Below are 16,619 nucleotides of genomic sequence, written 5' to 3'. Positions count from 1 at the left end.
TTTGTTTGCAGTGTTGAATGTAACAAATGTGTCAAGAAATAGTATTACCTAGTGTACAGGTTCGAAGTCTAGAGTCTATTGATTTTATTGCGTTTTAGGACTCTGTATCGTCGGGCTCATCGATGTTGTAGTCAGGGATGTTGTTGATGTTGTCAGAGTCGGGAATACAGAACACAGATCTTAAATACCTGAAGATTCACTAGGTTGACCAATTATCAGTGCTTTCATTCACCATAAACTTTGAAATGGCAGCTCACAGTCTTTCTGCCTAATATTTCTTCTCGAAGATAATCCTCAGCGTATACCAAAACACTGTAAGCGACGCACCAGAGAAGATATGAGATACATGAGAGCTCCATGACTTGATCCTTACAGTATACTGAGTTTTCAACCTGGAACACACAATATTACCAGGAAACAAACATGTGCGATCATTCTGAGTGGCTAAAGCACTGCTATCGTTCCGATGAGAGGGTTCATGCTCACGGTCCAGAGTCCGATGATCCCACCCTACTCCTTCATACTTGATGGCAGTACTACTGCGAACAGTTCTTGGTTACCGTTCAAGTACGAAAGTCAAACGTATACAAGATTCGGACGGGAAGAACTCACGCAAATAAATGGGCCAGCACGATTCTAGTCATCAACGACACGTGAGATGAATCCACTGTAAACCTCCCCATTGAGTTTTCTTTTTAGAAAGATCCAGCCAACCAGAACATCCTTTCACCTTTTTTCTTTAAATGGCAAGCAACTTGTTGGGTACAGTCTGAAATTAGTATATATTTGTCATTGCTAAAGCCTCCCTAAACAGACATCTAATGTCCATTGTCCCGAGCTATGGTACTGACTCCTGAGTAATATACCGCTTCCAGTGAGCCATTCATATTGTCATACAGACATTCCGCCGCCATTGACGAGCACCGCAGATCCCCGCCGCTTGTGGTGCTAAAATTAAATACAACATGCGTCTAAATGCAAAATCTTGGATATAAAAACGCCGTTGCTATGCTGAAAAACAAACAAAAAACAAAGGATCAATAGCTCTAGCAAACTAGCATGGAATTGTAGTCCGGAAGCTTTACTGTTGTGCCCTTGCCAACATGACCTTGCGTAAAACCATCAATGATCGTTGGACCCTAGGCTAACGTATTCCTGGGGGTCGCTCGCCAGTAACATAAAATCTTCTCCGTCGGAGAAGTTACCAGGCATGGAAGTTTTTGGGTTAGGGGCAGGGGACGACTGGGCACCATTTATGCAGGCTTGGGTAAGTCTGTTGGTGATTGACTCACTGTCATCATCCGATGGAAGTGGTTCATGGTTTTCTGCCGAAGGTTGGACGATCTGTGATCGACTCGTGTCTAAATCATCTCCACAGTCAGGCTCGTCAATGCTCTGCGGGCTTGAATCTGCACAGAGTGCATCAGCACCCCCCTCTACACGCGGCAAAGGCTCATCCATGATTACTGACATTGACAATCCGGGAGTATGGGAGTCGCTACGCCTTCCATCGCCGACAAGCGGGTATCTAAGACCGGGTGTACTTGGAGGATCTGGAAGCATTGATGCAGCAGACTGGTGCACCGAGTTGTCACCCTCCACAACATCCTCGGTCTGCCGCTGAGGTAAAGTCGATGAAGATTCAGCAGAATTTTGAGAAGACGAGGACTGTGATTTGGGTGAGGGCGCCAACGCCTCACGAGCTGGACTTCGACGGCCTTGTTGCGAAGCATCTGTAAAGCGCTTGTTCTCCGGCGAGTCGTCTATCTCCATTGGGCACGATTCGGATATACCAGCGTCTCTATGGATTTCATCCTCTTCGCGATGGCCGGATGATGACGGGCCAAGCTCTGGACTTCTGCCACCTTTGGACTCCGTAAAGGTCTGCTTGGTAGCATAAGTGTGCACTTCCGGTTTAGGGCTCAATGATTTGGTCAAAGGAGTAGCTACATGATCCTGCTCTGCTTTGGAAGTTTCTGTCTTGGATGGAAGTTGTTGTGCATAATCCTGAGTCTTGAGGGATCCTTGGCGTTCTTTGGCAGCTTTCTCGGTTCGCTTAGATCGACTCTTCCCTGATTTCGGAGTCACAATGTTCTTTTGGAGGTTCAACAGAAGGCTACGAACATCGTTGCGCATTTCTGAGGCTTTGGGTTGCCATACAAGATCCGTCCTCTTTTGATAAACCCCGGAAACGAAATCATCCGGTGCTTCGAGGAACTTCGTAATGTAAGCCAACAAGTACAAACCACAATCACTGTGGTTATCCTGAAGAGAAATATTTCGTGCAAGCATACCAATTTCCTTTGGTGGCTCAACATTTTTGCCTTTCTTGTCTTTAATCTCCGCAACCAGATACTGTTTGAGATTTGTGCAAGTGGCAGAGTGCGGAAGCCCGAGAGAGTCGAGAATGATAATCCTGGGTTTAGCTGGATCACGTAGTGGTAGTCTTGAAATCCTCTTAGCCTTCCGATTTGAAGCAGCTTTTTTCGGTGGGGACCTAGGAAGTATATCAGACTTTACATTAGCAATAGGATGGTCTTCGACAGGCACGATGCAATCCACATCTGAGGCATTAGTCACAGCTTCATCGCCCCGATGTAGAATTGGTAAATCCGAAATGCCATCGGAGGAGGACAAAGTCGTTTCCTTGTTTTCGTCCTTGGGATGTGCAACAGACAACTTCGATTTACCCAAATCACAATCTGTATCTGGCATCCGGACGGGCTTTTCTTGAGATGAAGCTTGAGCGGATAAACTCTCTACCTTATTCTCTCTAAGATCTGCATCATCGGGTACTGAAGCAGGAGAATCATTAGTCTCCTTCACACTCCCATCGCCGTTGGTGTTACCACGATCCGTAGATAAAGAGGGCTCAAATGGACCGGCTGGCGCTTGGGCATCTTTGCGATCTTGCTCCGCGGCGTCAACGTCTTCCTCTGGTCCCTTTGATTCGAGCAACTTCGAGGCATTGCATATAATAGCTACGTACCAGTGAAGATTCTCGCATACCGGAACTATAATATAATCCTTGGCAAAGATATCAACGGTTCTGGTCCATCGCTGAACGGCCTGGTAGTTGATCCCTTTTTTTACTCCTTTCGTCAGAGTGGGGTAAAAATATGAATTCTGAAAGTAGATCCTATTGGCAACTTCTGGCTTGGTTTGCTGAAGCTCGTGCTCTAGATACCGGAGATAGAATGTGACAAGGTTGTCATTGAGGAATTCTCCTTCGTTAAGGCGTAGAATGTCATCACGCTCTACGGTGACTTGTCCCTTTCTCCCCCCTGGAGGATAATAAACGGTACCATTCCAATCTTTATGCCATTCAGGATGCACCTCAGTCCATGCTGGTGGCGGCGGGGGGGTTTCGGCGCGAACTCGAGGAGCGGCGTTTCTTCCAGGCACGCGTAACGAGCTCCGGGTTGGCACCATATCTGGCTCGGCAGCTGAGCGCAAAGATCGCTGTGAAAAGCCATTTCCATAAAACGCTTGTGGTTCAACGGGTTTCGACTTGGTGGACTGGATCATTGTGTGAATCGGCTCTTGGTCGACCTGCATGTTCCGAGCGAGACCTTTGGATTTCGCAACTTGAGGAGTATCCGTGGCTTCATTTCTCAACGTTGAGCTGCGAGTTTGGCCGCCTTCTCTTGCCTTTTGCTTTTCTTTCCATTTCTGCTCATTTCGAGCATGAGAATTGCTCTCAATCAACTGCAAATCATCTGCCTCAAGCTTGGACGGTTTAGTCGGAACAGGCATTAGCCGATGATTATTGGGTCGTTGAAAGACTCTGTCCAGGTAATTTTCCCCGTCCTGTGCCAGGCCTTTTGAGATCAGATTGATTGTGGGTTCCACCTTTTTAAGCCGACTTCGAAGATCGGTGCTCGCATCAGCGCTTTCAAGTTCAATATGTATACGAGTGCCAGAAGCACGAGTACCAGAAGAAGTATCTTGATTAGCGCTAGTGAAAATGATCGTTTTGGCGCTATCTTGACCGTATTCAATCTTCAAAATTTTCGATAAATCAACGAGGAGAACTTCCTTCCCATCTGAATCTCTGAACTTCAGGGCGTTCTTCTTTCGCTGCGTATCGCCAACATCATACTCGAGAAGCCACCTCTCTTTTGAAGGAGCTAGTAGGGAATTACCCTGGACTGGGAAAACCTGCTTCACAATACAAGAATTGTTGTTCGTTTGCCCGGTAGATCGTGATTTTTTGGAAGGAAGAAATTCAGATGGTTGAATATCGATTCTTCTCTTGTCGGCCTCGTCATCGGTGTCGCTCGTAATTGCGGCAGGCTCGGCCGGGTCAGCTTTGGCAAGTAACTCGTCGGCTGTAGCTTTATGCTGCAAGTCTAGCTGTTCGTCTGTGATAGAACGCTGCGACTCTAGCTCCTCTATGCTCTCACCAGATTTGCCATCTGTTCGTCGTCTCTTAGCAGCTGTCTGCACAAAGGCTGGGGCGGCAAGCTCATCTGGAGACGTGCTTGCTGCGTCGTAGGTTTGCGACTTGGCATAGGATGGAAAATGATGGGACTTTAGTCCTGTTTTGCTAAAATTCTGGCGGTTCGAGGTAGGCATCTTCCCTGTTGCCGTTGAACGTGGAGGAGCTGAGTAAAATCCCCGTGATTTCTCTGCACCGCCTACATCGCTGATAGGATCACTGTTATCTTCATAAATCGATAGATCACTGTTGCTGTCGTGTTTCGTGTAACTTGCGAATTCTTTATCCTTATGTGATCCTGCCAGCAACTGCTCAAGTCCATTGAGAAGAAGTCCATGTTTTTTATTGTTATGCTTCGCTTGCGAGCGGCTAGGAGCTGGATTGACCCTGTTTTCGACCTTTTGAAACTCTGATACGCCCGTGGGTGGCTTGCTTCTTTGCCGCAGGCCTCCACTACCCTCACTCTTCAGTGATCGTGTAGTGGATCTTTCTCGGAACGCTCGAGTTGGCTTATTATCTTCGAGGTCAATAATTTCGGTAGGATATGTGTTGCTAGCGTCCGCCCTGTCGTCAGTGCGTTGCCTTTTCGGTGGATTTTTTCTAGCTTGACTAGAACTTGACTGCTTAAATGTTTCTCCATTAAACTCGGCAGCCGTTATATTAAAGGGACCCTTCTGACTGGCGGAGCTTAAAAGCGTATTCCTAGGCTTTGGGCCATAGGACGAGTATTTCCTCTAGGTCAGATCAGAATTGATCCAGGGCGAGAGAAGGGGGTTGTTTACCATCAAGATCTTAGTTTTGGGTTGCGCGCTTTATAATTGAACATCAGCGAGTTCTAAGACAATACGGAAATTTTTAGCCTACCTAAAACTTTCAATATCAGAAGTACGTTTGATGCTTTTGTAGTAGTCTACTCCCAGCGAGGCCCTGTCAATTGAGATTAGAAGGGGGGAACGGCGCGTAGAATGTGAAAGATACCATTTCTGCGCGCGAGCATTCCCGGTCCGCTCAGGTCTAGTCTCGGGAGATGCTATTACAACTTGGACTTGGCTGCTGGTTGCGTTTTCGCTGTGCGCCTCGGCTTCTTCAGTGTGCCTTTTCCGCTTCCTTCCAGACTTATCAAGCTCTGCAAAGTCCGTCAATGTAATCGCGTCGTTCGCTAGTTCTGTAGATGTTCGGTCGTCAAGATTATCGGTCTTGAGCAGAATCGAATGGCGTTCCGCACCGCGTGTCTCTCCAGACAGGCTCGAAAAGCCCTTAACAGTCTCAGAATTTGGCGTAATATGGCGAGATATCTCCTCCCTCCGTTTGGCAGATGGTCTCCGTTTTCTAACACTTCGTGCCTGGACTATTTCGCTCTCGTCGTCGCTCTAAGATGGATTAGCATTGCTCCAGACTCCCCATCCAAATAAATCGCCTCGCACGCAGCATTGTGCAGAGAAAACGCACCACTTCGATCCCGTCTTCTATTTCCACTGCATTTGTTTGTGGCGGAACCTGCCCCTCTTGGTCTGATTCTGGAATTTCTTGTGATTTGGTAAGGTCGATATGTTCGGATTTAAGCTTGCGAGGCCTGCTCCCAGGGCTTCTGCTCGGCATGATCGGTGGTTCATGCTCTACTACCGGTGCGTGGGTCCCTTTCTTGGGTCGATTACATGGCGTATTATTAGGTATGTCTATTTGAGCGGCTCCAGGCGTATTAGGTGGAAGGCATGGAAGCGTAAATGTATTCGTGGTGTTGAGTTGTTGGTTGTTAGAGGTGAAGAGGTGAGTGACCTGGAGGGGCAATGCGCTTTGATTGGTTAACGAAACGGATGATGCAGTTCTAGCCATTTCGTCGGCAACGTTGAGAGTTATCAATGCATGGTCAAATCGAAGGATTCGAGACGTCGAGCAAGATTGGCTAAAGGTAGTCAACGTGAGCTCTCCGGAGAGGGTAAATCTTCTGTCTATTGAAATCGAAACTCCTGGTAGTTGTTCCAAAGAGGGATCTAGAATCTGCTTGATCGCGTTTGCTGCGCTGTTTACTGCTATATCAACAGGCTTGCTGATGAAAGAATCCTTCGCTCTGCTCAAGCTTCTAGCAGGAGTACTGCACGGTCTCGCTGAAGTGCTCGGGATTGTATTTTTAGCAGCCACCTGTCGACAATTTATTTGGCGGTGGTGAGAAGGTAAATTGTCCATGGTGACGGTGATAACGGAGTGGCTAGTGATAGCAATTAGTACGAAGTGGGCTGATTTGGAGCACTGCTAATGTTCATCGAGAAGTGAAATAGAAGATGTTATGTGGCTGCCGATATCTCTCTATGTAGAATGCTGAGATTGTCGCCGAGACCTCAAAGGGTCCGGATGGGAAAGGTCTTGCCTGATGAGTCTGATAACAGCTATAAGTAAAGGTAAAGCCACTGTCTTCGATAATAAAGTTTTTGAGCAGATCGTGATTTTGCAGCGTCGCCGGAAGCAGAGAAACGTGCAAGCGATTACTCGAAATGACCACAGTTAGAGATATAGTTGTAGTCGAAGTCCCCGAAATGGGATGATCGTGGAGGCAAGACCTGTGATAATTTCCAAACACCAGCTAGTATCTTAACCGTTGAGTTAAGTCTCGAGGTCTACCAGAAAGATTGTAATTTACCACCTTGATAGCATCACGTCAATATCATGACCGACGGTATAATCTCCAATAAGAACGTTCGGCCTCCACAGTCCATTCCTTACCGCTCCTTATGGCTCATACACACAGTGCAATATCCACAAAATCTGTTTGAAAAGGGGCAGCGATAGTCGAAGGAAAATGGATGCATTGCAGTTCTTGATACAGCTGTACATATAAGATAGCTCCGGCAGCACAGAGCCTCCACAAGCTCCAACCCCACCTTGGATTTACTCCTCCAACCTATACATCTATTCTTTCTTCTCGCATAATACAATCGCCAACCAAACGCTCATCTATTTTGACTCTTCTGGATAAAGGTCCTCCTTCAAACTCACACCTAGTTCTTCTCGGAGTGGCTTGAGTTCCTCCAGGTATTGGTCATATTGACCCTTGTTCTCAACCTTTGCTTTGATACCTAATATCGCCAATCGTTAGCCAGTAGTTCCGCAGTGCCCCGTGAATTCAAGTATTTCAACTACTCTCGTCGTGCTGTTGGCCTAAAGATATGGAGACGTACCCTCGAAGATCCGCACGGCGGTTGGGTAGTCGTTGACTCTTCTCGCTGCCTTCAACGCAGCTGTGAGAACAGATGGAGAGGGGACAAGATCGTAGGCGAATGCGTTGTTAAGGTTTCGCTGTAATTGGTCCACATCAGTGACTATCCTGATCATCGGCTCGCCAGGAGCTCGGGAAAACAAACCTGAAGCTCAAAGACATCATTTACTTGATCGAATTCCTTCTCGTATCTGTATATGGGCGCGGAAAGATCAGCAATCGAGCTTTTCCGGGAGGTTGGATCACGGTGATGTTTCGGTTATGTGGAAACCCCCCAAATAATCCCTAACATGCAATTGAGGGCGGCATACCGGGCAGTGAACTCCTCGAAGCTCTCCTCGTGACTTGTAGATGCCTCTTCTCCATCCTTATCCACTCGGCGAGCACTGCTGGTGCTGAAGCTATTTGCTGATCCAGAGGTCGCGAACAGAGCTGGAGCAGCGTAGATGGCGTTTGAAGCGCGAGGGGTTAAGCTGCGGATGCCATTGGAGCGGAAGAAGGTAGACGGCTGAGCGCGCGCAGCGATGCGCAATATTGAGGACGACGACATTAGGAAATGGGTGTTGTGGGAGGCTGTAGTTGTGGTTTACGAGAGCTGTAATTCAAGAACTTACGATTTTCGACGTTGCGAGGAGAGTGCATTGGCGGTTGTTTGATTGGAGGACTGTTACTAAGCCTTATGAGGAAAAGCGGGAGCTTGCCAGAATTCAACGTCACAACAACATGAAATGTCGGCGACATGTTTACTGTATTTATTAGAATGATTATCTAGCTTTGTTTAGTTGTTCAATTTTCTGGGAGACAATTTGTTGTTAAGATCTATCAAAGTTTACACCCCAGAGCAGCAAATTCAAGTAGCTCCCAAATTTTCGGGCTTCGTGACTCACCCCAGGAGCTCGTGAAGCTTCAGTCGTATTACCGCTGTTGGTACTATTGATGGAAATCAAACCCAAATATGTCAGACCTTTGTAGGAATAAACGACCGACTCGTCCTCCTGGGAACATGAGCGCCTCCAAGTCTCATTCCAGTGGGATGATTCCACTCTGCTCACAGATCAGCAACAACATCCATGCTTCCACCAATGGGTGACACAATTCTCTGCGCACTCAAACAGTCCGAAAGTAGATAACTCAGCACCACAGCTCAGTGTCGTATTTTTGTTAACATAGGCTTGTTCGTGAGGCTCAGAATTACGATCTGATAAAAAAATTGAAAAGATTGGATGTTGTTTCGTCATTAAAATATTACTTCTAGTTCTTGGCTACGCAGAGAGTTATGCCACCCCCTGGTGTTCCGATCTACATATCTCCCTTTGCAATTGACACTTTGACCAGGATTGTTGTTGCGATCACTTCCTATCCCACCTTTCAGCTTTACTAAACTGCTTCGTCGCGAATGAATGACCCTGACATTCAATCTCGATCTAATTCCAGCCAACGCGTTTTACATCTCAAAGAGGAAAACAATTCAGAAAACAACATCGATCTATCTCCCATTCACACAATTCAACCCACATCCCCATCAATCTCAAATCAAACTCTTCTTCACAATCCTGCCCAGCAGAATTTGCAATGAAAAGGTCGCGTTGCTTGGAGGCAGTGTAAGACCAAGAACACAGTAGGAGCAGACACAGGCAAGCCTGGAGGCCTCCCCCTCGCGAACAAAAATAAGTATAATCTTGATGTTGACCGTGGCCAACTTTCAGAGATTAAACTGAAAAGAACAGATACTACACTTGATCTAAGCCAAAATTGACGAAGAGAGCTGGGGAGGAAACGATCAAACGGGCGAGCAATCCCTTCCTTTATGGACAACGGAAAGACGCTAGTGCTAGCGTCATACGCAGTCCATGTGACAGAGGATGATGTATTATCTGTAAATGGAGGCTGTTGATTGGGTCCTGTGCGATGTATTGTCTGTGAATGGAAGCTGTTGATTGGGTCTTGTGGCCTCCGATTCATTTTCGTTGACATCTTCATCTTTGAAAGAATTTTTGTTGACAGCCTCGATTTATTGTTGACAGCCTCGGCCTTACGAATGTGTAAGTGAATCATTCTGTACTCAATCAGGGTTGAATCATGTGTGAAGGGTCTCTCTGTGGCAGCGCGGAGGACAAGATGGGTGGTGGTAAATTAGCGAGACGACATCGGAGACTTCACTTTCGAGACTTAACATTATCACACAGCTCTTTATTAAACTTTGTAAGTTTTAGTAAGTAGGTATATAGAAGAGAGCTTAAGTCTTGATATCTAGTTTATATACCTATAAAAGTAGTTTTTTTAATCTATCCACCCGTCTTCGTGTCCTGCCAGTGTGTTGACAGTCTGACGAGACACCGACTTCGACATCGATACTTCGTCCAAGATCCTATCATTACTCAACTTGGTTGAGGGAATGCGATATTGTCTCTATAAGAAAGACTAACTGTGTCTTCTGGGGAAGTGAGTTGAAATGTCGTTGTAATTAGTAGGTGTCCGTCAGTCTTGCGGCCCTACATATCCACTTCTCTCAAGCAGAACCACTCAAACTCAATATTCTTTTTTTGGTATCTGATATTGATATTTCTTAATAAATTAAATCAAGAACATTCTGGTCCAGTAGCTTTGTGAATGAAACCAATGTTTGTTACTTCACTTATGAGTTGCAAGATTGATAGCGCACACTCCATTTGCGTATCGACACCCCAAACTGACTTTCTAAAACTCCTTCCCTGACAGGAATATTTCCCCCTTAAAATAGAGGCAATATAGCATATTCACTCAAAGGTTTTAAGCAAATATAAATTTTTCCACTGAACTATCGCTGTTCCACCTTGAGAATATGCCAAGTCAGACTTGCAACCCACTGTTGCTTTGTTCAAAATTTCCAAGGATTTCAGATCTGTCAAATTCGGAGAATCGAGATAGTATGGCGATAGTGTATCTTGAAGTTGGCAAACAGGATACAGTGGAGATGAAGTTGATACTTTGCCAAATTGATATTCTAGAGCTTCGTTGTATACCAACACTACTCTTGATACCTGCTCACGGTAGATAAAATAATTGACAGTCGAAAGGAGATATTTGCTCAGACAAATTGACGAAATATCGTATATTTCGTCTAGTATTCTCGGTAAATAAGATATTCCTACCTAGGTAAACATCCTCACCAGCTTCACATTATGCCTTTCAAAACATGGAGTTGAGGAGGTTCTGCCACTCTTTTGTCTTCTGTGAGACCTGATACTTCCTTCATCCCTACAAGCACAGCCGGCTATGACCTTCAACATATTCGTCCGCACTTACCAGACATCACCTTTTCATCCCTCACTCCAGAATCACCATTCTCCAAGTCCTTTCGACTTTCACCCAGTCTTCCTCATACACCCTGCAGTGTCCCACCCTCATTGCGACATTCTCCTCGGTCTCACTCCAATCTATAATCAATAGGTCCAGATATTGGGACTTGCGTTCCCGTGAAACGACGATGACGTCCAGGACCGTTCCTTCTGGGAACCCTGTGACATCCTCGTCCTCGCCACGAAGAATATAGTCTTCTCCTTGTGCGTTACCGTCAATGGCTCGGCGCGTTATACGTGCGTGACTTGTCCAGAAAACGATACGGCCTGTATCTTCGAATGGGTCCATCGCCGTGCTTTCCGGGTTGGTTTCTGTGAGTGGTTGTGATTTGCTGCGAGTACTACTCTGAACTATGATCTTTCTTGCAACAGTCCTTGGACCACTCCATTGACGACGCAAAGCATCGAAGCCATCCTCTGGATGCGAATCCAAGATATCATGGGAGACATCAGAAGCTACTAAGCTATCCGGATGTTGTACAATCTCTTGCGTACTCCCGTCCACACCAAGCTTGTAAAATAATATCTCTGGATAAATTCCCTGCTTCGACCATTGCCCATCCATGCCATATCTAAGTGAGAGGAATGTGATGGGCCCAACCCAGCCAAGCCATGACCAAGAGGGAAATGGCACATAACGCATACGTTCTTTTTCTGTAACGATTTGGCAGGCTGCTTCACGACGAACTTTTGTACCTCGCCAACAAAGCGCCTTACCGAAATGCAAATGTGGCAAGCCCCAGTGAAAGCTCACGTTGTTCAAGAAGCCTATACGCCGAAGCACTGCTGAGATAGCAAACAGAGCGTCTTCTTGGAGAGTAAGGTGCCGCGAGCTGTATTCGGTCACATATCGACTGAATGCTTCCATCGAAAATTCCCTTGGAAACCTTTCGGATGCCTCTGGGCCCACGATGGAACTAGGGATCATCTCCTCACTCCAACTAGATGTCCCGCAAGTCCAGTAAGTTTGAGCGCGGGTGAAAATAATGGTACGTCGGGAAAGCACTTCCTCTTGAAACGTCCACGCTCTTGTGTTCCAGAGTGAATGTCCTGTTTGCCCGTCTTTGCTGTGTTCCACAAGTTTCTTCAAATAAAGATTCTTATCGATCTTGACAGGTCCTTGATAGATGACTCGGCTTTCGTTCCTCATTCCGGGAATTCCTGAGCTCAGGCCATGACCTCCAGCGGCTATGAGCGTCGCTGTTGCTCTAGAATATATACGGTCCATCTGTTTGATTTGTTCGAACTTGTCAAGCTCATCATCTTGAATGATACACACAGCATCTACCCAGAGATATTTCTCCCCGGCTCGTGATACTAAGTTCATGGCATCCCGAATGGTTATCGGGATGTCAAAATCGCGAAGGCTGTTTTCTTTGTGCAATCCGGTAGCAATTTCAGTTGTGCAACGAAATGTCCATGAAGTTCCCCATACATAGCTCAATGCAAAGTATCTACATCGAGGAGGAGCCTCGACAACGCAAAATTTTGTCACATCTATAACCCTGAGAGAATGAGCTTCTTCAACACCTCTATGCCATGATTCACTGCAGTCTCCATCATGCTGTTCCTATAATTACAGTTAGCCCATATTGGTTTCATTGTGTCATCGATCGCAAACATGAGGAGCATACAGCTGCATGTTTGTCAACCAAAGCCTATGTATGATTTAAATATTTAATGTAGTAAAGAGATAAAGCCGCGAGCCAGAAACGCCTGACTGCAAGTGCTACGAGTCGAATTTCTGCTCTTGGACGATTTCCATACCTCACATTGACGAAGCCAGTCTTTCAGCAACTTTGATTGGGCGTAATTACCCAGTAGGCGACAGTAACTGAGTTCTTTGGATAGACGTTGTTCTCCTGGAAATGGTTCTCTGTAAGGATGGAATAAAGCCATGTGTCGCATTTCAGTGCACCATGCTTTTGTGGAGTCCGTACGATAGTATAGCACGACATGCAGCCGGGAAATCTCCTCTCCAAAACATCGAACCCCCATCTCAAAAGTGTCTTCGAGTTGACAAAATAGTACGCGGTTGGCTTGCACCAATACCTCTGCACCATTGATCCTGGTCGGCAGTACTTGTGAATTGTTATATTCGGTAATGGACTCCAGGAAAAGAAGACAAAGCTGACAACGAGAGGACGAGCTTATCAGGTCCGATAATGTTCCCAGTTCGGTGCTAGTAGAGGCAAGTGTTTCCCTGATGCTGCTCTTTGGTTGGTGGACCATGTCTAATTTCAAGCCAAGACAACGAACGCAAAGGCCTTTATTCTGCTGGTCTGCACAATGAAGAGCATTTGGCAAAAATGGTACTTCATTACCTAAGTCTAACCATTAGCAAGGGTTGTTGATGTGAGACTTGGTTGTGGACGGCTTAAGGAATCTCCAAAAGTCATCGTTTATCGAGCATTCTAGGCTCTGAGGGAGACGTACTTTTAACAGGAAGACTCTTCGGTACTCTTACAAGATCCTCAATCACGCCGGTATATAATGAGCGGGCGTTTGATAAAAGCTGCTCCTCGTCGCCATTGTAATCGTCATTTGTCTTTAGAGCTAGGAGTAGATACTCCCATCCTCCGACAAAATCCTTTCCACATGTAACAACTGGCCCATTTCCCCAAGGTTCTGGTATGTTGGAGTCCATCGTCGATTCGCGTGCTCACCCCAAGCCACAGTTTGTAGATGAGATTATATATTTCAAGCTCTTCAAGTAGTTTGAAAGGAAATGGAAGACTTCAGCTGCCTATAAACATATCAGCCAATTTTAACAGCTCGCTTATGAATCGGTATGATCACCCCATTCTCTTCATCGATCTGCAACTGCCCACTCTCGCAACCAAAAAAGTGGCCGTCGAAACACGATATTTCTTCGATTAAGTCGACGAAATATCGTATATTTAGTGGATTAACTTAGAACAATGTCAAGTTATCCATCAATTGTTTTTAAGTAAATAAGACTTATTCTGTCCAAGATTAGTGGGCAGGTGACTGACACTTATAATGTCCTCCGCCAGCCACCCAACATATCAAGTGCGTACCGGACAAGGAAACGTAGGTACGATTCCTTGCTTTCTCTAACGAAAGCCACTTTTACCTGCCATGGTAATTTGGAGGCGTGAGTACTGAGAGAAGGCTTCGCTGGATAAACTTTTCTGGACTACTTATAATTGCAATGGATGTTATCAAGTTTCCTGGTTGTTTCAATTCCCAAACAATTCTTTGGTGGTCATCTCTGAAGCCGTAGAGCCAACAGTCTATCTAGCACAAGTACTGGTAGCAAAGCTCGTGCTAGAAAACCCAATAGGCGGTGTGATGATATGATACCACGTAATTCTTCCCAATTCAGATTCGCTTCTGTATTCTTCCATAAATTATAACACTCCATCAGAAACACCACACGATCCAGATTGCACGTCTCGACGATCCTACCTCGGCTACCATCATAGGCTGCCTCATGTGCTTCGTTCCTGGTCGTTGGAAATAAAGCTGAGCTGGGGTGGTATGTGATCTGCAGAATGGGGTTCAATTGGGTTTTGCCCGGCCAGTTGGCCATTGCAACGTACCCCATATGAGGCTGAATGTCGGTTTGTTTGTATTTACTTGAGCTTTTGAGCTTTTCGTAGCAGGCAATATCAAGTTGAATACAATACATACGGAGTATTGAAAGCAACCACCGACCGAGGTAATTTCATGGTGGATCTTGACCGTGAAATTCCCCATCATTGATAGGACGTCGAAACTCTGGTCACATGTCAGGCAACTCCAGCCCGGTTTTCTACTGGACCTCCCGAAATGCTGTCAAATTAGCCTTGGCGTCAACCCCTTTACGGAAACTTCGACTACTCCAACTTATTTTTCACAAACACCTTCGTCCTCTTCACCTTTTTACCATCGTCAGATCAGCTTCATTGTTGATCCGTCGTCTTCTCGTCACTCCTTCATCGAGCTTCTTCTTTGACAATTCCTTTTAATTAACTTGATTACGTCCTCCTCTTCATCTTCCCCGGCGCAACGTGTCGAATCGAACTGCACCTTTTCCCTAGCCTGCATCGCATCGCGTTGTCATACTGAGGTCACTCACTGAGTAATCCGACGGTGCCGATAACGCGTCAAACCACCTCCTTTTTTTCTACCGATACGAAGACACATTTTTGTCAATTGCGACCCAGTCTCCTTTTTCAACGCCATCATGTCGAGTTCGGATATCCTCAAAACCATTCCTCTTCCAAGCATTGAGCGGCCTTTTGGCGTGCATCTATGGCCTCTTTTCGACAAGGCTTTCACATCCGTGAAGGGATATCATCCCCAGGACTTTGATTTCCAGCCACGGGAGACACCAATGTCAACTTTGAAGGAGACTGGCATTACGATTCTTGCATACTATGTTATAATATTGGGCGGGAGGGAATTGATGCGGAACAGACCCGCATTCAAGTTGAAGATTCCCTTCATCATTCACAACTTCTACCTTACAGCAATCAGCGCTACTCTGCTGGCTCTGTTTGTTGAGCAATTGGTGCCAACTTTGGCTCACCATGGTCTCTTTTATACCATCTGCGATGTTAAGGGAGGATGGACACCACCTTTGGTTATTCTGTACTATGTAGGTTGGTGTGACGAGGCTGAGTTCTCGCGCTGACTTTGATCCTAGCTCAACTACCTCACCAAGTACCTCGAATTGATTGATACCGTGTTCCTCGTTTTGAAGAAGAAGCCATTGAGTATGCAAACTCTGCATATAATCCAAGTCGATAATTGCTAACATCTGCGAAGCTTTCCTACACTGCTATCACCACGGCGCCACTGCTCTTCTCTGCTACACTCAATTGATTGGTTTGACCTCAGTCTCATGGGTTCCAATCACATTGAACTTGGGCGTTCACGTCGTTATGTACTGGTACTACTTCCAAAGTGCACGAGGTATCCGCATCTGGTGGAAGCAATGGATCACCACCTTCCAAATCGTCCAGTTTGTTATTGATCTGGGTAAGTTTGATAGGCATTCCGATTTATATGCAAATCTAACACTTTTAGTCTTCGTCTACTTCGCATCCTACACCTACTTCACCTCTACCTACTTCCCATGGATGCCAAACGCTGGTAACTGCGCTGGTGAAGAGTTCGCTGCTTTTGCTGGTATGGGAATTATCAGCTCTTACTTGGTTCTCTTCATCTCGTTCTACTTTGCGACATACAAGAAGGATGGAAAACGCCCAACTGGTCGCAAAGCTGCTCGTTCATTGAAGGATGCTCAACTTCCAGATGTTCACTCTCTCATGAACCACGGCAAAGCTTCTCCAGCAATCACAAACGGAGCTGCCACCAATGGATTCGCTTCCAGCACCGCAACTCCAAGCCGAGTCACTCGATCCCGAAAGGCTTAAATCTACTCTCTCGGGAAATGTACTTTTCTTCGGAACAGAGGGCGGGCGGGTTAAGACAATCTTTCGGCTGCACCGATCACGAAACCAATGAAAAATAGCTGTGGATACTGTAACAACACGGTCTGTTTGAGATTAGAGGGGGGAATCTAATTCTCTGTATAATGTACTTCTTCGAATTGCAAGGGGGGGGTCTTTTTTGTCATAGAAATGGGTGGGCGAAGAAGAGAAGAAAATCAAAACTA

The 16,619-nt window shown here is 46.0% G+C and overlaps 4 protein-coding genes across 4 annotated transcripts; 1 reads left to right on the top strand and 3 right to left on the bottom strand.

Annotated features, from left to right (window-relative positions):
* Positions 1-1,122: 1,122 nt before the first annotated feature.
* GLAREA_11700 (Cysteine proteinase) lies at positions 1,123-6,625 on the bottom strand (the record flags this gene model as incomplete). The annotated part of the gene is made up of 5 exons (XM_008089843.1): positions 1,123-5,175; positions 5,224-5,251; positions 5,306-5,368; positions 5,420-5,811; positions 5,891-6,625. The coding sequence occupies 5 exons, from the start codon at positions 6,623-6,625 to the stop codon at positions 1,123-1,125; spliced, it is 5,271 nt and encodes a 1,756-aa protein (XP_008088034.1).
* Positions 6,626-7,390: 765 nt separating this feature from the next.
* On the bottom strand, positions 7,391-8,202 carry GLAREA_11699 (Cytochrome c oxidase subunit E; the record flags this gene model as incomplete). The annotated part of the gene is made up of 4 exons (XM_008089842.1): positions 7,391-7,512; positions 7,615-7,732; positions 7,798-7,843; positions 7,964-8,202. The coding sequence occupies 4 exons, from the start codon at positions 8,200-8,202 to the stop codon at positions 7,391-7,393; spliced, it is 525 nt and encodes a 174-aa protein (XP_008088033.1).
* Positions 8,203-10,958: 2,756 nt separating this feature from the next.
* Positions 10,959-13,637, bottom strand: GLAREA_11698 (uncharacterized protein; the record flags this gene model as incomplete). Its single annotated transcript, XM_008089841.1, has 3 exons — positions 10,959-12,560; positions 12,758-13,314; positions 13,427-13,637. 3 exons carry the CDS (start codon positions 13,635-13,637, stop codon positions 10,959-10,961), a joined length of 2,370 nt encoding a protein of 789 aa, XP_008088032.1.
* A 1,545-nt stretch (positions 13,638-15,182) lies between these two features.
* GLAREA_11697 (uncharacterized protein) lies at positions 15,183-16,377 on the top strand (the record flags this gene model as incomplete). The annotated part of the gene is made up of 4 exons (XM_008089840.1): positions 15,183-15,596; positions 15,645-15,714; positions 15,767-15,979; positions 16,028-16,377. The coding sequence occupies 4 exons, from the start codon at positions 15,183-15,185 to the stop codon at positions 16,375-16,377; spliced, it is 1,047 nt and encodes a 348-aa protein (XP_008088031.1).
* Between the last annotated feature and the right edge of the window lie 242 nt (positions 16,378-16,619).

The sequence above is a fragment of the Glarea lozoyensis genome (assembly GCF_000409485.1).
Source record: "Glarea lozoyensis ATCC 20868 chromosome Unknown GLAREA8, whole genome shotgun sequence".
In the NCBI taxonomy this organism is placed as follows: domain Eukaryota; kingdom Fungi; phylum Ascomycota; class Leotiomycetes; order Helotiales; family Helotiaceae; genus Glarea; species Glarea lozoyensis.
The sequence above is the reverse complement of the archived record's forward strand: the minus strand, read 5'-3'. Positions and strand labels throughout refer to the sequence as shown.